This window comes from Magnolia sinica, chromosome 4 (assembly GCF_029962835.1).
Source record: "Magnolia sinica isolate HGM2019 chromosome 4, MsV1, whole genome shotgun sequence".
Taxonomy (NCBI): domain Eukaryota; kingdom Viridiplantae; phylum Streptophyta; class Magnoliopsida; order Magnoliales; family Magnoliaceae; genus Magnolia; species Magnolia sinica.
The window spans coordinates 7075670-7101391 of NC_080576.1; the positions used below are offsets into that span (position 1 = coordinate 7075670).

General features: G+C 38.7%; 2 protein-coding genes across 13 annotated transcripts in view; one reads left to right on the top strand and one right to left on the bottom strand.

The window, feature by feature from the left end:
* LOC131242293 (outer envelope protein 64, mitochondrial) overlaps nt 1–10456 on the top strand; it is a 34922-nt gene extending 24466 nt beyond the window's left edge. The window contains exons 10-13 of one of the 2 annotated variants that reach the window (XM_058240851.1): nt 5319–5446; nt 5543–5594; nt 8582–8651; nt 10018–10456. In XM_058240851.1, the coding sequence (XP_058096834.1) occupies nt 5319–5446; nt 5543–5594; nt 8582–8651; nt 10018–10100 (333 nt within the window). In that variant the 3' untranslated portion in view covers nt 10101–10456. Of the gene's footprint in view, nt 1–5318; nt 5447–5542; nt 5595–8581; nt 8652–10017 lie in introns of those variants that run through there. The other variant, XM_058240852.1, reaches the window with a different exon arrangement.
* A 3137-nt stretch (nt 10457–13593) lies between these two features.
* LOC131242294 (LRR receptor kinase SERK2-like) lies at nt 13594–25510 on the bottom strand. Of its 11 annotated transcripts, none has more exons than XM_058240860.1 (13): nt 25317–25509; nt 24909–25003; nt 24096–24239; nt 22125–22257; nt 21950–22021; nt 20977–21120; nt 20791–20862; nt 20536–20604; nt 20329–20399; nt 20048–20188; nt 17689–18030; nt 16504–16889; nt 13594–14114 (listed from the first exon to the last, which is right to left on the bottom strand). In XM_058240860.1, the coding sequence occupies exons 3-13, from the start codon at nt 24181–24183 to the stop codon at nt 13800–13802; spliced, it is 1833 nt and encodes a 610-aa protein (XP_058096843.1). In that variant the 5' UTR covers nt 24184–24239; nt 24909–25003; nt 25317–25509; the 3' UTR covers nt 13594–13799. The 11 variants fall into 11 exon arrangements, with proteins under 11 accessions (XP_058096843.1, XP_058096839.1, XP_058096837.1 ...); XM_058240856.1 differs by having other exon boundaries at nt 24096–24261; XM_058240854.1 differs by having other exon boundaries at nt 24096–24286.
* Nucleotides 25511–25722: the final 212 nt, after the last annotated feature.

Sequence of the window (25722 nt, forward strand, 5' to 3'; positions counted from 1 at the left end):
GTAAGAATCTAGTTCATCATGAATTCTTTTGCAAGCTTCAATTATCTTGTAATGGTTCACCAGATGCAGAATTCATTATGTTCTTTTCCCCAATTTGATTGTGGCAGTTAGATGAATTTGGTATAGTATGGTGTGTTAACATTCAGTGTGGTAATTGGTGAACAATGGAGAATCAACTTAATTTTGGGAAGATGAATGGATTGTTTCCTGCCCACTGGCCCTTGGTCATGGAGAGACATTTCAGTCAGAGACTGGAAATTTCGGATGGAAGGTTGTCATGGAACATCTGGCTTAGGAGGAATTTGAAGGAATTGGATGAGAGAACCTGGAAGAGGGATCCTTCCGGCAAGTGCACATCTAAATCCTTCATCATCTGAATGTCCCATGATGCCAAGACCCACTTCGCCACCCGGCTTTGGAATCTCTCATACCTCCTCGAGTTTCAGCCTTCCTGTGGCTCAAGATTAAAAAGAAAATCCTAATGATTGATAAACTCCAATGTCATGGAATGATGATCCCCAACAGATGCGTGATGGGCATATCTAATGAAGAAAACAGCCCCCACCTTCTCCAGTGCCTGGTGGCCTCTTTCATCTGGAGCCTTTTCCTCTCCGAATTTCATTCCTCAAGGTTATAAGCTCCCACCTAGAGGAGGAATCCATATGTTGGAACAGCTGCTATACTCAAGGGACAGGAAGAATTCTATGGGGATTGGTGCCATTCGAGATTTGTTGGGATATCTAGAAAGAGAAACTCTAGAATCCTCAAGGGGGTGATGTCATCAACAACCACGCTGGATGCTGGTCAAGAAGATCAAAGAATCAATAATTGAATGGGCGTCATTCTCTCCCAACATTTGTCTCCTATGCCTGAAAAATTAGGAAACGGTGGAGCACATTTTTATCCATTGCACTGTCCCAAAGGGGGTTTGGGATGGTGTTTTTCCAGTCTTTAATGTGCCTTGGGTCATGCTGAAGCCTATGGAGCTGTTCCTTCTCTGGCACGAAGGGGGCCCTCGTTCCAAAGATAAGTCGAAGTCGCAGCTTGCCTTGCTTTCAGTTCTTTGGTCTATTTGGCTGGAAAGGAATAGTAGGTGTTTCAGGAATAGCAGTCAATCCTTGGACATTATTATTAGGAAGGCTTTATTGTTAATCCAAGATTGGGATCCCTGACCCTCCTGCTGTTGGGTCTGTTAGGTTTCTGGGCCTCTTTTGTCTTTCTTTCTGTTGTTGTATCTGCCTTTTGTCTCTTTAATAAATTATCATGTCTCAAATAAAAAAGAAGCAGAAGCCAAAAATCGGTCACGGATATAAGTCTTGAGTGGTCCTCTATTTTGGCGAATATCACTGTGTAGCTCTCCAATGTTCAACATCTCATTTAACATTTTGTCTTGCTTTGCTTTGATTCTCTTCAGTACATATTTTGTCTCTTGGAAGTGTTTCTTGCCATCTCTTGTATCCCTGAACTCCGGTTCTTTTTTCGGTAGAACTTGTTGCATCACCCTTGGCTGGTTCGCTTTGGGAGATTGTCCATGGGAGGTGGCTTAACCTTATAGAAGAGGCGAGGGACCTTTGTGAAGCTATAGTTGTTGGGTGATCGCACACGGCTATTGACACCAATGGCGTAGCAGTTAGATTGGCCAAAGAGGTGGTTGGGAGAGGGGCGGTTAACATAAATATATGAAGAGGGTTTGAGGGGTCAGTTATATATGCTGCAATTAGCAGGGAGGTCATTTCAGTGGCCGATGATGATGCATTGAGTTGTATTTTATTTCTTGTTTTGTTTCTTTTTGGTTCATTTATTAAACTATCCATTCATAAAAGAAAAAGAAAAACTTCTTGTTGCCTGTTCAAAAAAAAAAAAAGAGAGAGTGAAACTTTAGGTTTCTCTTGCACTTTAAGTGAACACATGAAATTTTGAATATATATGAAGCCATGTCATCATTTTTGTTCGAAAATGTGACCACATGTGACCATATTCCGTCAAATTTTTTTTTGGTTGGAATGGTTGTTTAAATTGAGCTTCCAAATAATGCTTGATGTGTTTTTAAATACTAAATACACTTAGGGGCCTGTTCGGATTATCAATTGTGTAATGATTACAAATTCCTTTATCTATGTCCTGACAACATTTGCATTTGACCGCTGATCCCCTTGTTTGGTTTATCAGTAGTAAAATTATAATGATGGCATTTTTCCATTACTTTAATGTCAAATAATCACATTCATACACTGTTGGTGCTATTTGGATTCAAGAGTTCCACGATAATGCCATGAAAAAGTGCAATGATCACAAATTTCTTTATTTACTCCTGAAAACATCTACTTTTGACCAACGATTCCCGTGTTTGTTTTGGCAATTGGTGGTGGTAAAATTGTAATGATGACACTTTTCTTTTACATTACTGTGGTAATTGGTAATCCCAACAAGCCCTTGATGACAGTGTTGTTTCTTGGGAGGTACTAAATAAACTTAGGGCCTGTTTGTTTCGCCAATTACCTCAATAATGTAAAGAAAAAGTGTGATAGTTACGATTTTACCACTGGTAAACGAAACATGGGAATCGTCGGTCAAATGCATGTATTTAGGAGACGAGTAAAAGAATTTGTAATCATGGTACTTTTTTTTTTTTTTTTTTTCGCATTATCGTGTAAATTTGAATCAAAATAGCGACAATAGTGTATGGATGTGATCATTTGACATTAAAGTAATATAAAAATGCCATCATTATGATTTTTTACCGCCAATTAACCAAACACGGGAATCGAAGTCAAATGTAGATTTTGTCAGGAGACAGGTAAGTGATTTGTAATCATTGCACTTATTTTTTTTACATTACCATGGTAATCGGTGAAACAAACTAGACTGTAATGGTGTTTCATCAAAGTGATTGTCAAGAGTGATAGTGGTAGGTGGCTCCCTCAACCCAAAGCCGTTTTTAGAGCATGCTATATAATCGACCAAACAGTCGAAATTTTGTAAAATTAGGAGACAACGAAACAAAAATTTATTACAGTTTTTTTTTTCCTGAAGGTAATCAAAATACAGGATCATGCAACTACAAGAGGGATGGATTCTCCCATGACAAGAACGGAAAGGGAGGATCCCTTTTTTTTAGCAAGATCATCTCTGCTATTACATCATCATCTCTCTAATAGGGGAGTTGGAGAAAAGGAAATTGAGATGGTCTCCTTCAACTCTCCAATCTCCTTCATTCATCACGAGAATCCCCACAGATGCGGCCGTGAAGATGCTGCCCAAGAGATCACATTAACCCAACTCCCTCCTAATACATGGGGGAGTTGGAGAGTCTTGGAAATCAGCTTGATACCCTGCCATAGAGCATGGACTTAGGCTTCATTTGAACGCTAGACTTGAGCCATATATTTTTAAATTTGAAAGGTCTTGGCTCCCTGTAGATGTCACCAGTTTGTAGGAGAATTGCTGCACAATCAGAAGGCAGCTTAGGCAGAGTGCGTTGCCTTGTATAGGCAGCTTGGACACAGTGCATTGACCATATTTCATCCATTTCAAGCTAGCCAATTGTGGAATAACCTTTTTGGTATAAGTTGGGTTCAAAATGTCGCTTTGGGGAAGCTATGGGCCTTCTGCTATTAGGAGTGCCATAACTTGGAAAATGCTTCCTTACATTACAGTGTGGGGTTTGTGGAAAGAAAGAAATAGCAGGATTTTTTTATTTATCATCTCTTTGCTTTCAGGAAAGTAGTCGAAAGAACAATCATCTCCCCTGTTCTTATTTGGGCATTTATTGGATTGGAGATCAAAGGTCTATCTAGGATTGTGCTTCTTCGTGATTGGCAAGTTGCAGTGAAGGGACTTCGAAGGCCAAGGTAGCTTCTTGGTATCCTCCCTAGCCAGATATTTGGTAGGTTAATTTTGATGGTTGTTCATATGGCAACCCGGAGTCCCTTCGGGGTTGGAGATGTTGTGAGTACATGTGCTGCAGGCCATGTGCTATTTGTGAATATCTAGCACTCTGAGGTTCAGAACGGTTGGAAAAAATGGCTGATTAGTGAGAGTCAGCCCAGCACGTCTTCTTCCTTGGAAGGTTTATTCATTGGCAAAGGTACAAGATTCCTAGTGGGGGTGTTTCAGACTTGTGGAATAGGGAGTATGCTTGTAGATGAGGGTGGATTAGTGCAGTGGGCCTTCTCAGGCCCTGTCAAAGCTGAATCAAATAAGAAGGGCATATACTTAGGAATCAGGGAGTTGGTACGATCCATGCACAACCATTTTTAGTCAGATGTCCATTGTGATAGAAGTCCCACACAAGGAGGTGTGTTATTGGATGCTAGGGATTAAAGATCATCCTTGGAATGTAGATTTTATAGTTAAAGAGATTAGGGTCCGGGCCTGGGGTATAAACATTTCGTTTATCCCCAGTATAGGGTTGCTCAATCCTCTTGTTATTGTTCTTGCTCATCCAGGGGCCCAGCACTAATTTAGTACATTTCTGCTAATCTTTCGGAAAAAGAAAAAACAAAAAAAAAAAAAGAAAAAGAAATGACGAGGGAGACACTGTTTTGTCATTGTTTGGTCCACTTGGTACAGTGGGTTCCATTGAAGCAGCGGATCTTGCTCTTCATGAGGGTTTGGGAATTTTTGAAGGGCCTTACTGATTGAGGTTGCCTCTAGTAATGTTATCAATTGGATCTTCTCTTTGGAGGTGGGGCCATAGGGATATGCTTTTTTTTCTTCTGAGTGTAGAGCTTTTGCTCTTCACTTAAATGTAATTGCATCCATTGTCCTGAGGGCAGTGGACTGGATTGCCGATGCCCTTTCAAAGGAGGGAGTGATGAGAGAGTCACTTGTAATCAGCACTTTCTTCCCCTCTTTTAATTTGTAGTTTGCTCTTTTTCAACAAACTTCAGTTATCATTCAGAAAAAAGAAAAAGACTGATAATGGCTTGTATTGTATCATAAAAGTTCATGAACACGTGTTTGAAAACTGGCCTCCCAGTTCTGAAATTGGATATTTCTTTTAAACACACACACACATGTATCTCAAAGAATAGTAACCAAAAGGACATCTATTATCTTAAGTCTTTCCGATGTGTTATCTTCAATTAAACAATTATGGTCATACTGTAAATCCCTTACCCTCTCGTACTCATCGTTATTCTCAGGTCTTGAAAAAGAGCAATGCAAAAGAAATTCCATTTTGCTGATTGGCTACGACTTCTGGCTAATTAATGAACATGGATGCATTTGAAGTTTGAAAAACTTCATCTGATTCAAACTGAGTATCTAGCTTTTTCGTTAACATCTTTGAGTAATTGTTCTCAATTCCTCTGCAGGGCAATGCCGCCTTTAAGGGAAAGCAGTGGAATAAGGCTGTAAACTTCTACACTGAAGCCATCAAGTTGAATAGCACAAGTGCGACTTATTATTGCAATAGGGCAGCTGCTTATTTAGAGCTAGGATGGTATTTTACGTCTTGGTGTTTTGTCAATCAATTCATTTTGCTAGATCTCATAATATTTGATAGTTCCTTTGCTGATAGTTTTCAATCTATGTGCAGCTTTCAGCAGGCTGAAGCAGACTGCAATCAGGCAATTTCACTGGATAAGAAGGTGAAACAAGCTTATAAAGTTAACATGTTTAGACAATGCATTATTAATCGTCCAAAATTGTGGCATCTTGCAAGTCATGCATGTACAGACTGCATTTTCAATCGACCATCCCCCCCCCCCCCAGATAAATAAATAAAAAATGGTGATGAAGAATTTATAAAAGGAAAAAAGAGATATACAAGAAGCCAAAGAGCCAAGAACATCAAAGATGACAATGGATTATTAAAGGACTGACCTTTGGTGAGGCTGGAATCTCCTGGTGCTTCAACTTTTGTGTCTTTCTTGCTAATTGCTATGGGCTCAGAAAGACCTGAACTAATGCGTGTCTTTCCTTGCCTCTTTAGTATGGTCACTACTGATTGTATCCTCCAATGAACTCGAAGGTTCTGTCATGCTTTTTGCTGATTGGTATTGGTAATGCTAATCTCTATAATGGAAAATTCATGCTTTAAAGGTATTGGATGCTTTTTCTTTTCAACAAAGATGTTCGAAGTTGTATAGGTCATTCATTTTGTTATGTTTTTCCTTCGTTCTTGTTTCGATAAAAATTTCCTGGCTCAATAGGTCATTCATTTTGTTATGTTTTTTTTTCTTCGTTCTTGTTTTTGATAAAAAGTTCCTGGCAGTATAGGTGTTCATAACTGTGGGATGTTTTACCCATGCAAGCTCATGGTTGCGGAATTGTCTAGGGTTTTAATCATGTTGCGGCAACTTGTGGTTGACGAGTTTAGAATTAGTTTCTTGTAGGGATAATCATGCTCTCTTGAAATGTACCACAATTTTGTAGCTGTTCAATACATGTAATTAGAACAATCAGTTTATAATTGATTCATTATATTTATAAGAACTGAACATTACTCTAAAATTGATTTCCATGCTTCATGGGATAGAATGTTGGGAAAAAGAAACATGTTCATAGGATGAGTGTAGCTGAAATGAGGATGTTGAGATGGATGAGTGGCAAGACAAGGATAGAATTAGAAATGAATGCATTTGAGGGAATTTAGGAGTAGCACCAATAGGTAATAAGATGAAGGAAAGTAGACTAAGATGGTTTTGGTCATGTGCAACGGAGACTAAGAATTGCACTGGTTAGGAGGAGTTGGTACAAGCTGAAGGCTCTAAAAGGGCAAGGTGAAGGCCCAAAAGGACGTGGATGAAGGTAATAAGAAAAGACTTGATGGTCAAACTGAAGTTATGGCCTTCAATGGAGTGGAATGGCAGAAAAGGATTCATGTAGCCGACCGACCAAATTAGTTGGGATAAGGCTTAGATGATGATGACTGTAAGAATTGAAATTTTTTTTTCCCATCAGTTTATGCCTAATGTTTTGTTGCTTTTGGGTCATATGGGGAAATTGAGGCTCTTGAGTTTTCTCTGCTTGAATCTTGAAGGCCACTTCTTGAATCACAATCCCGACATTCGTAAGTGTGATTCCGACCTCCAGTGCAAGGACACCCCATAACACCCCTTCTGATTTGAGAACAAATAACCCCTAGAGCTATTCATTCCAGCAGGATTCGAGGTTTTTGTGTCTCCCAGCAGCGGATTACATATTTATTTGGTTGGGTGACATGAAATTTGAATTCAAGAGAAATGAAGATTGAGAAAACGAGGTTTGGAAAATTAGTTCCAGATCAGGCTGACATAGTGGATCTGTATCAGGCAATCCTGTTGCACGATATGGGGGTGAAACAGGTCCCCTAAAAAATTGGTGGATGTATCTGTCCGTTTCAGCTGATATGTGCCAATATGCCTATGCAAGGCCATTTTCAAATTTTTTTTTTCCTTCACTTTTTTGGAACATTTTTCTTGTATTTTCTTCATTTCAAGGTATAGGAAGCCTGTGAACTCATTTTCAACTAAATCTAAGCCTATTTCGGAGATCAAAACACAAGATTTGAGGGTGATTTGATGAATCAATGCGGAGAGGGACTAATTTGATTGTCATGTTTTTAACAACAATATATCAATTAGAATTGAGCATATTAAATAGATTGTGATTTTTACACAACAAAATGATTCTTGAACCCCCTTCACTCTCATGTCACGAAGAGGTACTGCAGAAGAAAAAACTGCAAAATCCTGTCCAATTTTTTGTATAGCATATCCTGTTGTGATCGTGGATTAAGTTGGGACTGGGACAACAAAAGTATATTACTTACAACCGTACATTGTTCATCATGTTGCTCTCATGATATTTGTGATTGTTATTGTGGATATTTTAGTTCCGGATAATCTGCGGTGATTCTTGTGATGTTCGCTTAGAATATGCAATAAGACACGTTACATTAAGAATTGACAATTAACCACAGAATTTCTAATTCCTATAAGCTTTAACACCAAATTCAGTGGTCAATGACTCAAATCTGAGCTTTCAACAGGTCATGCTGATTGACTACATTCTTACTAAGAAATGTTCAGCAACGCTATTAAATACGTATCTCAAAAACACAAGGACAAAAGTTAAAATTCTTCTGTTCTCTATTTTGTTTGACCTGATTTTTTTTCTGCATAAAAAATTTGCGCCAATGTGGATCCAATATGGGCGATATTGTCTGACCGTCAGAATCGTACAGGTTTTGGGCCAAGGCATTATGCCCACCAAAACTGATTTTCATAACCTTGGTAGAGACCACTTGCACTCGGGGTTTTGAAAGATTGTTTTTGGATGATCCTGTTCTGAGTCTTTTCCTAGACTTGCAAGAAAAGAAATGCTTATTACATTTCTCTTCAAAACACTTATGGCTCCATTTACATATCGGGCATTATATGGTCCCATTTGCACTATTGTAAAGCACATCTTTTCAAATCTTCTGAATGCCATTGAACAAGCTTATTCCAACCACATGCATCATGCATGTAATGGGACTCTCGAACGTTTCTGATAATTCTTGTGTACCTTTATCATTAATCATTTTATCAGTTATGCCAATGAGGAAAACATAATTTTATCATTTATTTATTATTATTATTTCCATATACAGAATGTGAAAGCATATTTAAGACGAGGAACAGCCCGGGAGATGCTATTTTGCTATAAAGAAGCTACTCAAGGTGAGAAAACCTTTTCAATATTATCTGATTTCATTCTTTTGGATAACATATTGCTAGTCTTGTAATATGGTGATCACATTCCTTTTCGCATCAAAGTTATGTTTCAGTCCTTGGAGCAACTGGCTGATATAATGGATTGAATCTTAATTAGTGCATAACAAAACCCTTATATTTTGAAATATCAGTTAGATTTTTCTAGCTCCCAAGGATATTGGATGGTTTATGTAGAAGTTCCTTTTCGATTTCACCCAAAGACAATCTTGTTTCTAGCTCTCTGCAGGTTTAAATGAACCTTGCATACTCCAGCCTGATGTCTTAAATAGTTGATAAGGTTGTTTTATTTTCTCTCCCTTTTTTTTTTTTTTGTTTCCTTTTCTTCTGAGCTAGCGGATGTTAACATTTTATTAATCAACATAAAGGCGATGTCAATAAAGGGAGAAAGAAACACAATTTTTAGATAGTCCTACACTTTTTAATCATTAGAAGTTGCACCTAAGATGGCCAGTTTATCGTTGTAGCACTTACTTTCATATGAATATGAGAGATCTTGTAATTCTTCATGCTCTCCTGCTATCTGTTGCTGCATGCTCGCCCTGGACCAAGTAGTGTTTGCTTCCCTATGAATATGATAACCGCTCATGCGTGCATGTGGATGTGAGTGTTCACATGTGCTTGGGTCCATGGTAATAGTGCTCCATCTTTGTTGTCACTGTGCCTCTGAAACAAGTCCTCTGGGCATCACACCTGCATGCATGAATTCTTTGGTGTTTGTATGAAATTGTGTTTCAGCCGGTGAGTTTTAAGTTGATCAAATTTCTATGTTGAGCTTCTCATGTGATCGACTTCAATATGTCGGGAATAGTTGGCCCCCCAATCATTATTTTTTAGGTAGTTCAGCTTCATCCTCCAATCATTAGAGATATGAACCATGTTTCTTCTTTATTTTTAAATAAAGAGAACTAAGTTTTACTTAGCATGGACACTTTTGGCATTATAGGCTTTCATCTCCCAAATTAGTGGAGTACGTCACCATGGCTAAATTAAGTCATGGCCCATTTGTTCATGTTGCAACATTCATTGAAGCAGTCATTTTATGGCACTAGAATGTTTCTATGTAGTCATGATACAGACAGGCATCTAAAACAAGTCAAAACATTAGAAAAAACGCCCACCTGTTAGTTGTGCTATGGTTAAAATCCATAAATGGTATTTTAGTCTTCTTCAACCTTGACAAGTGTTGGGATGATTTCAGCACTGATCTTGTAATCACGACACTCGATTGATTATAGCAAGGCATGATACTTGTGAATACCAGATCGATATTGGTCTCCTCTCATCGGTAGATTTTAACTCCTCTATCTCACAGATTTCAAGCATGCTCTAGTTCTGGAACCACAAAACAAGGCTGCACTCCTTGCAGAGAAGAGACTAAAGAAACTGACGGGCTGATATTCTGGAAGTGAGATATTCAATCCCATTATTTTCATACAGGTGACAGATAAAGTCTGACAGATTTTGGTGAGTGATGCATTCTTTTGCCGACCCCATGGTGAAAGTCGGTATTGCTGAGCTCTTGTCAATGCGCGCCCTATATAACCTAACGGTTTTGGTCTATATAACACTGTAATAAGCATGTAAGAGGGAATGACGTGGTTTGGAATTTTTATTTCTCAAATTAGTAAAAGGGCTTCGGGAAGTGTGCTCAACCTTATGGTGTTACTGATATTTGTAGGTTTTACTTCTACTTGTAAAGAGAGACTTTTGATTATTATATATCCTCTACATCAACACCATTTCATTCTCAATTTAGACCTGGTCAAATGCTCTTTAAATCTATTTGGATTTTTTTATTTTTAAATAATTTAACTTCAGTCCTAGTTGTGAGATGATTGATCAAGTGGATACCCGGGGCGATCTTTCGATGGGATATGAGAATTGGGAATGGGCCCACCCTAGGTGGGGCACTAATCCAATTGTGGTGTCTTTGGACGAGTTAGAGCAACTCTGCTAATCATTCATTACTCGTGGAATAAATCTTAATAGACTGCTAATTAATATAATATTTTGCTGCAGTCAACTTTCGGATTTCTTCATGCCTGTCTCTTCTCTTCTACTTTTGTTTATTTATTTTTTATTGCATTCCTTTGAAGAAAAGAACATAACGTGCGCAAGTAGTATTTGCATCTCTAGTTTTGACTGCTATATTTGATAATAATATTTTAAATTCACAAGGAATTAGTGTCCGCTGTGAAGAATATAAATTCACAAGGAATTAGTATCCGCTGTGAAGAATTATATGATATTCCTGTAACATGATAAAGAAGGAACTAATGATGTTATTGCATGGGTTGCTTTGTTGAGAATTTTAACGGCTCAGATCAGTATTTGGTAATCTTAATACAACCTACGGGCTCATCAGATCTCTTTGGTTGTACTGTCCTAATCATTTAGCTGGTGGGCCATTTTTTTACCAGTCATTTAATTTCCACGAGTATGGCCAGATTAGATGGACGGCATATAGATATAGATAATCGCAGTTTCGGTTCCATCTACATCTTCAAGACATGGATGTTTCCCAAGTGTACAGGAATGAACTGGATACTTTCTAAAGCGAGTGAGATCTTCCAACCTTGCTAATCATGTGTGGAAAAGGGCACTAGGTATGATACATGATGGGATAGATGTACGATTATGTGGGTTCGTTCCAATATGTATAAATGAGTATGGGGCGAGCTCCAGTCCTATCCAATGTGGGCGGCAGTGGTGGTTCACGGAATCCAACCCGTCCATCAGATTGCATACCTCTAAAAGACCCAAAACTCTGGTGGCCATGGCATATGGAAAATGTTGAGAGGGAAAGCCAAGTGTTGATTAGATTGCAGGGGCGGGGGCCTATAACTCAGTGTGCCCCTGTGAAATTCAAGGATGGGAGTTCCCTCCAGCTTGTTCCCTTTCCTGACGCCCACTTCAGTTTTGGATCGAGTTGAGTATTGGGCCATAGGGGTTGGTTGAGATGATGCATTGATGGACGGATTGGATGGTGCCAATACATCACACGGGCCCAGAGTTCTACTGGCACCACTGGAGCACACGCCCTTCGTGGATGTAGTTTTAGGTACTATGCTAAAATTTAATTTATTTGTGAAATATGAATCCGACATGAATATATAATACATCAGTGATACTTGGAGATATTATCGGATATCAGCGATACTTTCAGAATAATTTCTTATAAAAGTTCATTGGTATCCACGATACCATCCATAATATCTCCCATGCTAAGAAAGTATTTGTAAATAGACCAAAATTATCAGAAATTTGAAAAAAGTTTTCAAAACTAAAAAATCTTTATTTTTTAGATTTTTTAAAGAATTTTTTTCCTTAAGTGATCTCTATCACTCTTGTTTTTATTGAATAAAAATTTGAATAGAGAAAAATCTCGACTTGAAATGAAGACAATTAATTCAAGGGTGATGAAAAATACATAAAAACTTCATTTTTTTTTTCAAATATTAACGTGGATTGCAATGGAAATCCATGTATATGCATAATTCTCACGTGTTGACATGGATTTGTGGTGAAAATTAGCATTTAAGTGAAAATTGAGAAAATACTATTTTTTCTATATATTGGGAAATGTGTTCTTAATTGTTCGTTAATGTGAAATTTTTATATATTAAATGAGTATTGGTCAATTTATTGATTGACAACAAATTTTCTATAATTATTTTATATTAATTTTTTTAACAACACATGGTTGGGCTCCCTTTAAAATGAAAACTTATTATGCATAGTTTATATATATATATATATATCATATTTTGATTTCTACATGTGTGAACACGTCTTTAACATTTCCTGAAGTTTTATTGAAAAATTTCATTTTTTTTTCCTAACATTTCCCTGATATTTTCTTCGCAAAAATCGGTGATAATAGTGGTACCAATACATATTTCCATATACCCAATCATTGATGCACTACGAACATTGCATTCTAAACATCAATTTACACACAAGTTGATAGTAGAGTATAGAATAAAATTTCCAGGGCAGTAAAGAGTAGCATTATGGATTGCAAATGACTCGCATGATTATGGAAAGGAAAAAATAAGGGGGTTGGTCCTAGTTCTGTAAAATCAAGTAACAAAATTTTCCATTATCCATACTTGCAAAACAGCCAACTTTCTGTACTTGCATTTGCATGCCTACTCGTGGCTCAGTGGTAGACACTATGAGTTTCAACTAGGAGATCATGGGTTTGAGTACCCATGTTGTGTGTGTGTGTGTGTGTGTGAAATTCAAGCACCTTCCTTTGTATCCATGTTTGTTTGAGGGACCCAAATTGCAATGAAATTACTTTCATGTTGAACTTGAAGAATGTGACTGCTTAGGCCACTTCTTATGAATGCTAGGATGCATCTGGTCATTTCCACTTGATCCAATTGCATTTTCGCAAGTCAATTCAGTTGTACATCCAAACACACCTAGAAGCTTACCTAGCAACCATTGTATGGATTCTTTTGAGCAATTATTATTTCCTCAAGGACTGAGTTTTCAGTTTGGGTTAATGGGGCCCATGGTTGAGTGATTCAGAGCATTGGTCTGCTGGGCTCCAAAGCTGATGGACCATGCCATAAAAATCTCCTCGATGGTATAATTCTGACATTTCAATTTGTAATCTCCAAACAGAAGGTTAAGAAGACGAACGCAATAAATGCCTACATTCAACTGAAGAAACACTCAAGATCGATGACTAGCATCCCATCTGGTCTATCAATGTAACATGTCAACGGTCTGGATCACTGAACCACAGGACCACTCATCCAAACTGAAAACCCAAGTACTGTGCAATACTTGCCTCAAAGATCATGTAATGGTAATCTTTGAGTTATCCATTGCTTCTCAAGTCGTGAAGATCAAGACGGATCAAGCGTCGATGATCTCAGTGACAAGGGTTGGGAACGTGGAATTTGTATTATAACAAACAAATCCAAATACAAGCCGCTTTCATCAAACCCACTATAAGAGTACTCTAACGTGACCCATCAAGGCTTTTGCTTTCAACAACCTTAGTATTACCAACAAATGATACATACCTTTCCCTTTCTCTAGATTTAAACTTGGGCCAGATTGTCTAGATTTCTTCAGCTACCTTCCGCCAGACAATTCGACAGCCTCCGGGTTGTACATTGAATCCTCACCCCAATGGAATCTCTGCTGTATCCGCTCGTAATCCTGCCTACGTGTGACTTCAACCTGCTGCCACTCCCGCCACCGCTCGGCTAGCCCCTCCCCTTCTAGCATCCGGACTACCTCTGACATCGTCGGACGGTCCTCAGGTGATGCTTGGGTGCAAAGCAAAGCAACCCGGATCATCATCTCTGCCTCATGACTGTCATAGTTCTGTTTTAGGTTTCCATCTACAATAGAATTCAATTGTTTCTCCCTCTCCATCTTCTTCACCTTCACAAGCAGAAACAGATAGTGTTATTGATCCACCAATACATATAGACAATAGAAGGGGATCTAAACCTGACAAATATAGAAATAGTTACACAAATGAGATCGTTTTTCCCATGTAAGTTTGTGAAATGGATGGGATTGAACTAAGGTGTTGGAAAACACACACACACACACACACACACATATATATATTATAATATAATATAATATAAAATTGTGTGTATGTTATCCACGTACTCCTGTGCAGCACCATGTTTTCTCTCTGGTTAATATACACGTGTGTTATTCTTTTGGGCTAACACTTGTTTGCCTAAACCATTTTCTCCTTTTGTTTCTTACTCTTCCCCTTAAGTCTCTCCACTTTCGACTTAAAAGTTCCAAGTGTGGCAGAAAAGGCAATGAAATTTTAAAATGAGCAATAGAATCTGGCGTCATGTGAGCATATCAAACATTCAACACCGAATCTTCAGCATATGAAATAGCAAACAATAAATAAACCTTGCTCATGTCGTCATCCTCATTGCCATCAACAACAACCAAGCCTTTTTACTTCTCATTACCTCAATCCAATTCCTTTTAGGTCACAATCTCATCCTCTTTCTGAGCCCTCAACTCCAGTCAATGTTCCCTTATGGAATTCATCTCCAGTCTTAGTTGCATGTGACTGAAACATCTCATTCCTGTTCTTTCTAAAGTCCTATCATTCCTAGTATTCACAAATATCTATTTCAACACCCTCATCTCTATGACACCCTGATCACTTCTCCTGTTGCTCTCTCATTACCATGGGATGTATTGAATCATTTGCCAGTTGCCACCCAGAGTCATATCGCCCTTGTATCGGGCAACCATATCATTCATGGGTAAATATGTACTGGTATCAGACAATACGTCAATACTTACTCAATGCTTGATGCGCTGCACAATATACTGCATCTGGTCGTATAGTTGTCTTGTAGATTTTTTTCTTGAAGTTTCAAAGGCATGCGTCACACAACACTCCAAAGGCAAACCACCACTTCATCCACCCAGTTCTAATTATGCTGGAAACATTCTCGTTAGTTCCCCACGCTTTTGAACAGAGACAAGCAAACAATATAAATTTCTTTGAAGAATCTCTTGGCCATCATTTTTTAATTAAAGTCTAACATCTGTAACCATTCTTACTCAAATATTTCGTCTTATTCTACTAATCTTTAGGCCTCCAGACTCTAGAGCCTTCCTCCAGACCTCCAATTTAGCATCTGCCCCCTGCCTAGTCCTCCACGACCAAAACCATACCATCTACAGACAACATACACCAAGAGACTGATGGGAAATCAGCTCTTCCTCATGAGGTTGGCTGAAGACAAATAGGTGGATCTGAATGACTGGCCCAATCATAGACAAGGCACCTGTTTAGGTTACACACCCAGATTTTGGGTCATGGTCATCTCATAGACAGCTCAATACCAGTTATACATATGGTATGAATCTCTAAATCCTTGCCATCCATTTTTCTCATTAACTTGGTGATATAAATACAGCTTGTGTAGGTTCAAACCCGAATATACAAGCAAAGTTTTGGTTTTACTAGGAACCTTCTCAGTTTTGTTCATCCTCTTCCCAATGAAGTAGGTTTATCAGAAACGAGATTGGAATATTTACATGATCATCAATATTTCAACAATTTTTCAGCATTAAATGTACACCAAGTCCAAGTAAGACAGATGCTAGAGGATTTTTTTATGTACGGATACTAGAGAATTGCAAGGGCCATGTCAGCAACCATACAGCCTGCTGGCAGACAGGCATATTTTGGGTCCATGCTTCGGTGATCCAGACAGTTGATCTGATTGGCCCCACCATGGATGGGAATGCACCAAAAATCTCCCAGGTTCGAACATCCTAACCCTTAGATCAATTGCCTACGAACTGACTATTAAGAGAAAAAAATATGGTAACTGTCTGTATTCAACTGAAAATGGTCCAACTACAAAGGATTGTGATATTTCTAATATGGGAGACTTTGAGATATCGTAGGCGCCAAGTGGCCCAGGCAGCTAAGGTTGCAAGGCATATACTGTCTGAGTCGCCAAACCATTGCCCCCATATAAATGGAATCCTGCAGGCCAGCAAACTGTAAGCATGCTAACATGAAGGACCATTTAACAAGGCAGAGAGAGTGTGGCAGAAGGATACAAACAGTGAGGATCTTCCATTTCCAATAACAATCTGCAAAGAAGATCAATATTCTCAAAATACCCCAGTAAAATTAGCGGAAAACATTTTAGAATGATCACAAAATTAGAGGACGTGTATATTGCTAAAAAATAAGTCACATGCTATTGACTATATTCCAAGTTTCAAAAAATGAGAGAGAGAATTTGCAGAAATTAAGCACTCTTACATGATCAAGCAACAATACATCTTCTTCATCTGAAAAGTCTATTGCACGCCGTCCTGTCACAAGTTCTAGAAGCATAATCCCATAACCAAAAACGTCAGTCCTCTCTGATGACCTCCCGGTGGATAAATATTCAGGCGCTATATGACCCATAGTACCACGAACTTGGGTGGTGACATTAGTCTTTCTGACATCCACCAATTTTGCAAGACCAAAGTCCCCAACAACTGCTTCGAAATCTTCATCCAGTAAAATATTAGCAGCTTTAACATCGCGATGGATAATCTTTGGATTGCAGTGTTCATGAAGGTACTCTAATCCACGAGATGTGCCTAATGCCACTCGCTTTCGAGTAGGCCAATCTAATGCTGGCTCTCCAGGTTTAACATCTGCATAGTGTCAACAACAAGCATATGCTATCAGAAACACACAAGGAATTGAGCACTACATTTCGTTTTCTGAAAAGTTACATTGAGGCAACATGGCAGCGCTGCCAATCGGCTGTGCTGTCTTATCAGGCTTCTGGATCTAGCCTACCACAGGCTGGCTCGGGCCTCAATTTTAGGCCAGTGAGCCTGATTTGCAGGCCTGATAAATAAGGGGCTGGGTTCAGGTCATGTTTTGATCATTTTTCCCATTGAGTCTCAGCCCAAGACTGCTGCAGGCCCTTTAAGGCTATCACTAGCTGGGCTTGCAATTTCTTCAAGCCCACGGGCACAGGCTGCACCTGGGTCTAACAAATAAGCTAACTGAGCAAATGTTGGCCCTGCCCCAATGATAGCCTTAAAAGACATCTTACGAGTCGAGAAAACACTATTATACACAGTATCCAAAACTCTTAGGGCCATCCTCTAAAATATTCAGGAGAGCACTAGGGAACTCATGTTAGAGAGAGAGGAGGGTTAATAAACATCAATACAATTACATTTTATTGGTACACAACAAGCAAGCAAGACTCCAAAAATCAGTTTAAAGGATAAAATCAATGTGGAAGACAAAATTCCCCATTAGACTTGTAAATGCATGTTTGACAGTGCGAAGAGTGGAGCAGGAGTTAAGGTGAGTGAGCATATGATATAACCATGAGAGCATGTCAGCAGGAAGTAAATTGCAGATTATTGAAGGCTATATTTCACCTATTATGACAATTACACAAACCTTTCAATTAATTACAGAAACCACTAGTACCTCGTAAGCGAGAGGCAACGCTTAGGTTTTGCATAAAAGGATAAACAAGAAGCCGTTCTGATGGTGTTGTACAAAACCCTATCAGCCTTAAAAGGTTTTTGTGAACCGCTACGCTTATCATCTCAACTTCACGTAGAAAAGCTGCCTCTCCACCAGGAGTTTGATAATTGGTCAACCGTTTCACTGCTATTTCTGTACCATCTGCAAGGACACCTTTATATACCTTCCCAAAGCCTCCCTGTCCAAGAACGTTTTCCTCACTGAAGTTATCAGTAGATACTTGCAGTTCTCGCCACGAAAATCTTTTCAATTGCCCAAATTCAATTATATGATCATCTTCCCCTGAGCACCAAACATTTTACAACTTGATCAGAACTACCACAAAACACTTGTGAATGCTAGAATCATTTGAAAGAGCATTGATGACATTTTAATGTTAAAAGAGATTAAAGTGGGGAAATGTCTTGAAATTTCAACACGAGTTTATTCAAATAAACTACATTTATATGTAAAAATGGTTGCTCTTTGAGACATTGTTGAACACAATTTCCTTCTAATATAGCCAGATGTTTACAAAACAGTCAAGTTGGCATATCCTCAACCAAGGATACACACATTATGCTTTGGTTTTTAGTTTGGCAAAGTGGGGCCCATGGTTCAATGCTCCTGATCATTGGTGTGTTGGGCAACAGTACAGATGGACTATGCCCTGAAAATCACTGAGTTCAGAAGATCCTTGCTGCCAATATGTGGGCAATCTTTTCACTTGAACGCGGACCAGTGGTGTATTTTTCTTTTTTAACTGTCAATGTGCAGGCCACAATTGAATGGTTTGGATTTTCCAGCTGAGGAGATATTTGGGACATGGTCCATCCACTTAGGACCCACCAGAGCAATGGTCTTGATCATCGAACCATTGGTCATGCTTGTTTTGTGCATATCCACTGGTCCAGAATCCGATTATGCCTTCCAGGCAGTAGAATTTACTAGAACGGTAATCCGAATTCAAAAATTACTTGCTAAAAGTACCCCTAACTAAAACTAATCAACTTAAGTGTATTTGTCCATTATCATGTGGAAGACCAAAATTGATACATGGAGCTGACTGGAATCTCTACCAAAGCAATATCATGGTGATTGTATTCTCTTCCACTGCCAAGCTTCAAATAATGCAAATGACATGTAAAAATAGTTTCAAATGAAAATATACAACATGATATAAAAGTGTACAGCAAACTCATTGATTGTAATCAACCTATGTACTAGACTATTAGACAGCGCTTGATTGTTATCAACCTATGTAATAGACGCCTGTGGTAGTTCTGTGCTCTCATTGCCAATCCCAAACCCGGATGGAGAAGGGTCGCATCAAGTTGGCAGCCGGCATCAAGCTTATGCCATAACTTCTATCATGAATCCGAAACATGTGACATTCCAAACTCATGCTAGGGCATTCCCCATAAGCGACGCACTGCATTGGAACCTGGTTGTAGTGAGAAATGGACAAGAGTTGGCTAGAGCATCCTCTAGAAGACACACGCCGCAACAACGTCTAGTGGTTGTGAGAACTAAAGGTTTGGCCCTTGATAGAGTGGAATGGTGAAAGAGGATTCATGTAGCTGACCCTAATAAATTGGGATAAGGCTTAGATGATGATGATTTAAATGTGTATAGCAGCCAGCATGTCCGGAGATGAGACTGAAGAAAAATAGCAACACTTTACAATAATTGGGAGATGGGGTGCACTCCAGTGGCACTTGTACTACCATAAGCAACTGTGACACAGGCAGAAGTGGGGTCCACATGATGTATTCAAGACATCCAATCCGTCCATCAGATGCATTGCCTTACATTACACGAAGGGCCCAAATAGAAACTCAGCTGGGCCACAGAACAGGAGGGAACGCTCACCCTTGATTTGCGTGGGGGGGCCCTAATGTTGTTTATACAGAATCCAGGCTGTCCAGACCCTTAATCTTTCATGCAACTCAGGTGGGCTCTAGTTAGAATCAAGGTTGGATGTCTCATCCCACCTTGTTCCCTATGCTATGGCCCACAAGAGTTTTGGATCGCGGTGATTTCCAGGCCCCAGGTGTAACCTTAGAATGCATCCTATGGATGGTTGGATGTTATACATACAGCACGTGGGCCCCACATCTTTCCCGTACAACCGTAAGCTTACAGTGGTACCAGTACCATTGGATCACACCTCTTGGCAGATATATCAACATCCAGAATATTCTTGAAAATTGAAATTAGCATTTGAATTGATGCTAGGAAGGTGATTTATTTGGAAATTGAAATTAGAATTTGAACTGATATTAGGAAGACAATTTATCTGTTGAAAAGGTGTGCATACCTGCAACATCCTCAAAAACATCACACCGGTGGCCTTTAGGCCTACGTTTCCACAGCATAAACACGACAGTGCTGCACAGGAAGAGTGCTGTTGCGCCTCCAATACCTCCAAATATAATTCCAATCTTTGATTTATTTCCACCTGTCAAGATAAGAGTAAAAAACATTACGCCAACCACGAGGAACAACAGAAATTTCCTAAAGACTCCAATATTTTTCCAATATTATCTCCAAAAGCATGTTTTTGGACTCTGACAGACATATGAATGATTTTGAAACTACCTTGATGAGAAGCATCAGATGCACAAGGGTGTGGAAAATTAGTCCCGCAATTCAAATTATTTCCTGTAAAACTTCATTAATTAACCCAAATTAAATCAACAGAATAACCAAACTTTGGCATGATTAATAAACAATGAAAAATAATATTTGCTGTGCTATCACCAGCTGTGGTGCTATGTGCTATACCATAAAGAAAATCAACCATACTTGTATTTGGAGATTTTTTGAAAGAAACGATCAGGTATCTGACCACTGAGATTATTGGAAGCCAGCTGACTGCAAAGATAATTCAAATGAGATGTTGTCAAGTGCTTTAGAAAATCATTCATGCTTAAGGTAGGTAACTCTAACTGGAGATGAATAGAAAATTCTGTAGCAATCTAACAGATTGCACTAGCAGTTCACTAAATACACCCCATATTTTAACACAGTTACTGCATGATACATAAATGCACAACGTACAGGCTGATCAAGTTTGGAAGATTCAAAACAGAGTCCGGAATAGTTCCATTGAGATTATTATGACTCAAAATCCTGCACATCCGAACACAAAAATAGTAATTTCTCTAAGAAAATCCTATGACAGCTTCAAAAGCAAAGTTAAGTATGGTTCAGATGATTTAAACATTACAAATAATACCAACTTACAAGAATTTAAGATTTGTAAGATCGCCAAGGGAAGGTGGTATCTCTCCACTTAAACGGTTAGATTCCAAATCCAAGGTTGTAAGGCTTGTCAAGTTCCCGAAATCTTTTGGTATCCTGCCTGTTATGTTGTTATCTTTCAACCCCCTGCATGATGAATTCATCCAATAAATCTCAATTGACAATACTGAAGGGTCCAGTGCTAAATGCTAATATCTGAGTAATCAAGCCCTGAATATCTGTAGACATGGACACATGTATGACATTTGGACGATTTATCTATTGGGTGAGTCCTACTGTAGATGGACCATGATCCAACAAACACAATGTTTAGATGATATGTATGCCAATCGGAAGACTTAGCATGTTGAATTTTGACCATTTGTTCGACCTTTTTCCCCACCTCTCAATTCCAATCCTCCAAAAACTTTTGAATGAGTCATAACTTGCAAGGACAACCTGACTGGTGTGGTTTTCAGCACCCCCAATCCACTGTACCACCCAGACGAATGGTCTGGATCTTGGAGATTTGTGCCATATTTATGGATATTGAGTGTTTGATATCTGAGATATTTGCATTAGCACTGGATACTTAGCCATGAAGTTTACCTCATGGAAGAATAATTAGAAAAAAAAAAAAAAAAAACTAAGCATAGAAACCACTTGCTTCAACACTTGCTTCAATTTGTGTCAACAAACAAAAACAGAATTTCTGACCCTAAAGATTAAGAAAAGGAAATTGTTCGTATGCCACACAGATAAGAAAGGTAAGAATTTTTCACCCTGGGGATCAAAGTTCTAAGAAACCGTGATACTCAGATACTTGAAAGTAGGTAAGCATTTGGACTGTATTCATATCTGATATGCATAGCATATCCAGGTATCATAGTTTAGGACACAAAGTTCCATAAACATTTCAAACCAACAAATGTAATCCCGAGTTCCAATTTAATTCTACCCAATCTCCCATACATACAGCTCAGTGAGAGTCTTCAAAACTACAATACTGGGTGACAAGGTTCCGGTGAATCCCTTGGAAGGCAATGATCTGCAAGCAAGTGTAAACTAAAATTTCATAAACATCATGAACGTAAATATCATGATTTATTATGCAAATCTAGATAAAAGAGTTATGCCACAGAAAAACTTACACTGCAATGACCTGAGAATGATCGTTGCATTTAACAGAGACCCAAGTGCATGGATCAACTTGATTTTGAAGCCAATTTGGGAGTTGACTATCAGAGGCATTTAACGAAGTCTGGAACTGTTTCAACGCCGTTCCTGAAAACATTCAGAATTACTCAACCAGTGTTCCGATGAAAGATAACGACAAAACAATGACAGCATACAAGGAAATGCGGACAGAAAATGTGAAAGGAATCAAGATATTCATGATTGAAAAAACAGACACCATTTCAAAGTTCCGTTTGAATGTTTTGAAGATTTGTGTTTCCTGATAAAATGGAGCTGAACAGACAAACTGCAGAAGGATGGTAATAACATCTCTCTCTTGCTAATCTTTGGAAGTGGTTTTGGTCAAATATCAGTTAGCACTAATAAGGAGCCAGAGCTTGATGTAAAGCAGGCCACGGATGCATTCTTAGTACAACTGGACCAAAAGATGCCCAAACGAAAGTGAAAGTAGTCTATTAGAATCGGGCCCAGTCCTACATAGGGCATGACATAACTGGGCCCCAAGTGTGTCTAGTTCAAAATTGCAATTTTAGGGGGAAAAAAAAACTATTTCTAGAAATTTCCGTTTTCATTGTATCTCCTTATTCTTGCAATTTCAGGATTTCCGTCTTCTTTAGAAGTTGCTTGTAATAATGCCGAGAATGCTCAGGAAAGGTTTATTTTGACATTTCTACTCTTGGCCAATTTAGCCTACAAGAGAGATTTTGCTATTTCGGGTAATTTCTAAATGAATTAGGGTTTTGGTTTTCTTTTGAAGTAATGTAATCAGTGTTCTCAGAATTATTATTCAATAAAATTAACCTGACTTTTCTCTTTTATTTCTTGTGGACTTGTGGATTCAAGGTTTGATTAATTGGGGAAGACGATGATCTTCTTCTTTTTCGTTACACACGCTTCCCTTCCCTGTGTCAGAGCTTCATCTAGGAGAAACCCTCCTAAGAATTCCGTTTTGGAGAGTGACTAGCCCGGGGGCTGAAACTATTGCGACTTGTTCTGTTCAGCTAAAAACAACAAGTTGGACAGCGACTTCTCTGGAACATACACAGTTAGTTCTCCCATGAAACCGAGTCAACTCAGACAAGTGAACTGAGTCTTTGGTATCTGCAAGTTGAAAACCTTGCATCTGAGAATTCAGAAATGCTACAGCGCCTAGTGTCATCCAATCTACAAGTCTGTCCTAGTTTCCTCCTACTCTGACATGGTCTTCTCTTTCTCCCCTCAGATTCTGTTGAATCTGCTCTGACTCCAATCATCCATTATACACTGTAATTATTGTGGCCCTTAGCCCCTCCATGGTACATTCATACTATTTGTATCGCAAGATCTAAACAACAAAGACAACATTGGCTGTATTTTAGATAATTCAAACAAAATGCAACTCTATTACAAAAATATCAGTCTTATCTCCATCAAAGACCATATTTGATGAAACCATTTTCAGGTACAATGGTATTTACTAAAAAAAATACTAACAGAAAATGCAGCCAAAAATAAATATATTTAAATTGCTTGAAAACCCCCAGTAACATGAAACAAAGGCATAAACAAATATGCACAATAATAACATGCTGCATTCCAAAGCCCTTCTATCAAACACCCAAGCCATCCATTGAGTAGGCCCACTGTGCAGATGCCCTGACCCAAAAATCAGGCTGGTCGATTCATCAGGCAGGCCTCTCATACGAGCAAAATGGATGGTTAAAAGTTGGCTGGCCGAGTTTATAAGCTGTCCATTAGTTCCGTGCACGTCCACCTGATGAATGGACCAGCCTGGTTTCTGGGCCAGGCCATAGACACAATGGGGGCCATTTATAGACATCTCCGATGTTTGACAAGCATCCCGACCTAATGCCTGGTTTATATGCTGGCATGGGATTAGCAGATCTAGCAACTAAAATGTCAAACAAATGAGACAATCTACGTACCTTGATAATCAGATGACCCGAAAGAATTCAAAGAAGCCAACACGAAAAACGCATAAACCAACTCCATCCTTCCTTGAGTTAGTCTCATTGGCTAACTCAACAGATCACGCACACTCCAACAGATCTTTGAATAGACTCTATTCCCTGCGAAGATGTGCCACATTTTCTGCTAAAGATATGAGATATCATAACTAGAAACATGTACATTCAGCAAAAAAACAAAATTCACTTAAATTAGATATTTCAAATTTGCAATAATGTTTGGATACATGTATTTCAAGGGAAAAGAAAAGAAAAGGTACCTATTTAACGTGGATTCCATTCTTAAGGTTTGTATTTGGATAGCAAGTGAAAATCTCATATTTGTGAGACAACGGTCACCTACTTTATTCTATAAGAGAATCCAAATTATGGAAAAGTCAAATAATACTTGCTTTGTGGAAGCAACCCTTTTCTTTGCTATCAAAACATGTGAGACTGTCAATGAAAAACCTTTCCAATTTCCATTGATTTCAATGGAATTGGTGACATTGCAAAATGCCTAGAAACATGGATTCCATTTTTAGAGGTCTTGTTTAGATAACAAGTGGAAATCTCACATTTCTAAAACAATCTTCACCTACTTTCTTGTGCCAGAGAATCCAAACTATGAAAAAGTGTAATGATTGTTTTGTCAAATCTCATTTTTCTTGTCCAAGCATCTCAAACTATGGCATCAATTGAAACATTGATTTCCATAGAATGGATAAAGAAACTTGCAATTAGGATAAGTCCCAAAAGGTTATAATACATTAGAAAATGATCTTGGCCCACCTTTGTTGTGACTCAGAATGACTGGCACGTTGCTAGCCCATTTGGGCCCACATGTATAGATGGTCTTGCGATCAGAACCATCCAAGTTCTGATCTCTACAACAGACAGAAACATCCAGTCCTCAATTCAAAACATTTTTTTTTTACTCTACACCGGACAGAAACATCCAGTCCTCAATTCAAAACAATCACCAGAAAATTTAAAAAAACTGAAAAAAAAAAAACTAAAAAACTAAAAAAGAAAAAAGAAAAACACGGAGCAATGAGAAATTAGAATTCAGAGCAATGATTCAAGAAACTTCAAATCCATGGGAAAGAAAGTGGCGGGTAACTGAGAGAAACCAGTAAGGCGTAAAGTAGCAAACATACACATGCGTAAGATAGCATAAACACGTGAGAGGGTTTAGACCTGGGGTGGGCGGAGTCCGGAGCTGCCTACGACGGCTGCGGTGACTTACGAGTCAGACATGGAAGGCAACCGATGATCTATAAAAGATAATCCAGATTTTTGTAAGAATTTTTATATGATACTCGATCCCGTGTCTTTCTATGTTATACGCGGGTTTTCGATTCTTGGAAGTGGGGCTCATGATTCGTAATCCGGACCAATTGTCTGTCGCGGTATTGATACTACTCTATACTACCCCACCGGGACCTAGCAAGAAATGCACGGTCCAGTAAAGTGATCCGTGGGGTGCACTGTGATGTAAGTGTTTTATCCACACCGTCCATCTATTTTAAAAAATTATTTTAGGTAATGAACCTAAAAATGAGATAGATAAAATTCTCAAGTGGACCATAACCATAGGAAAGAG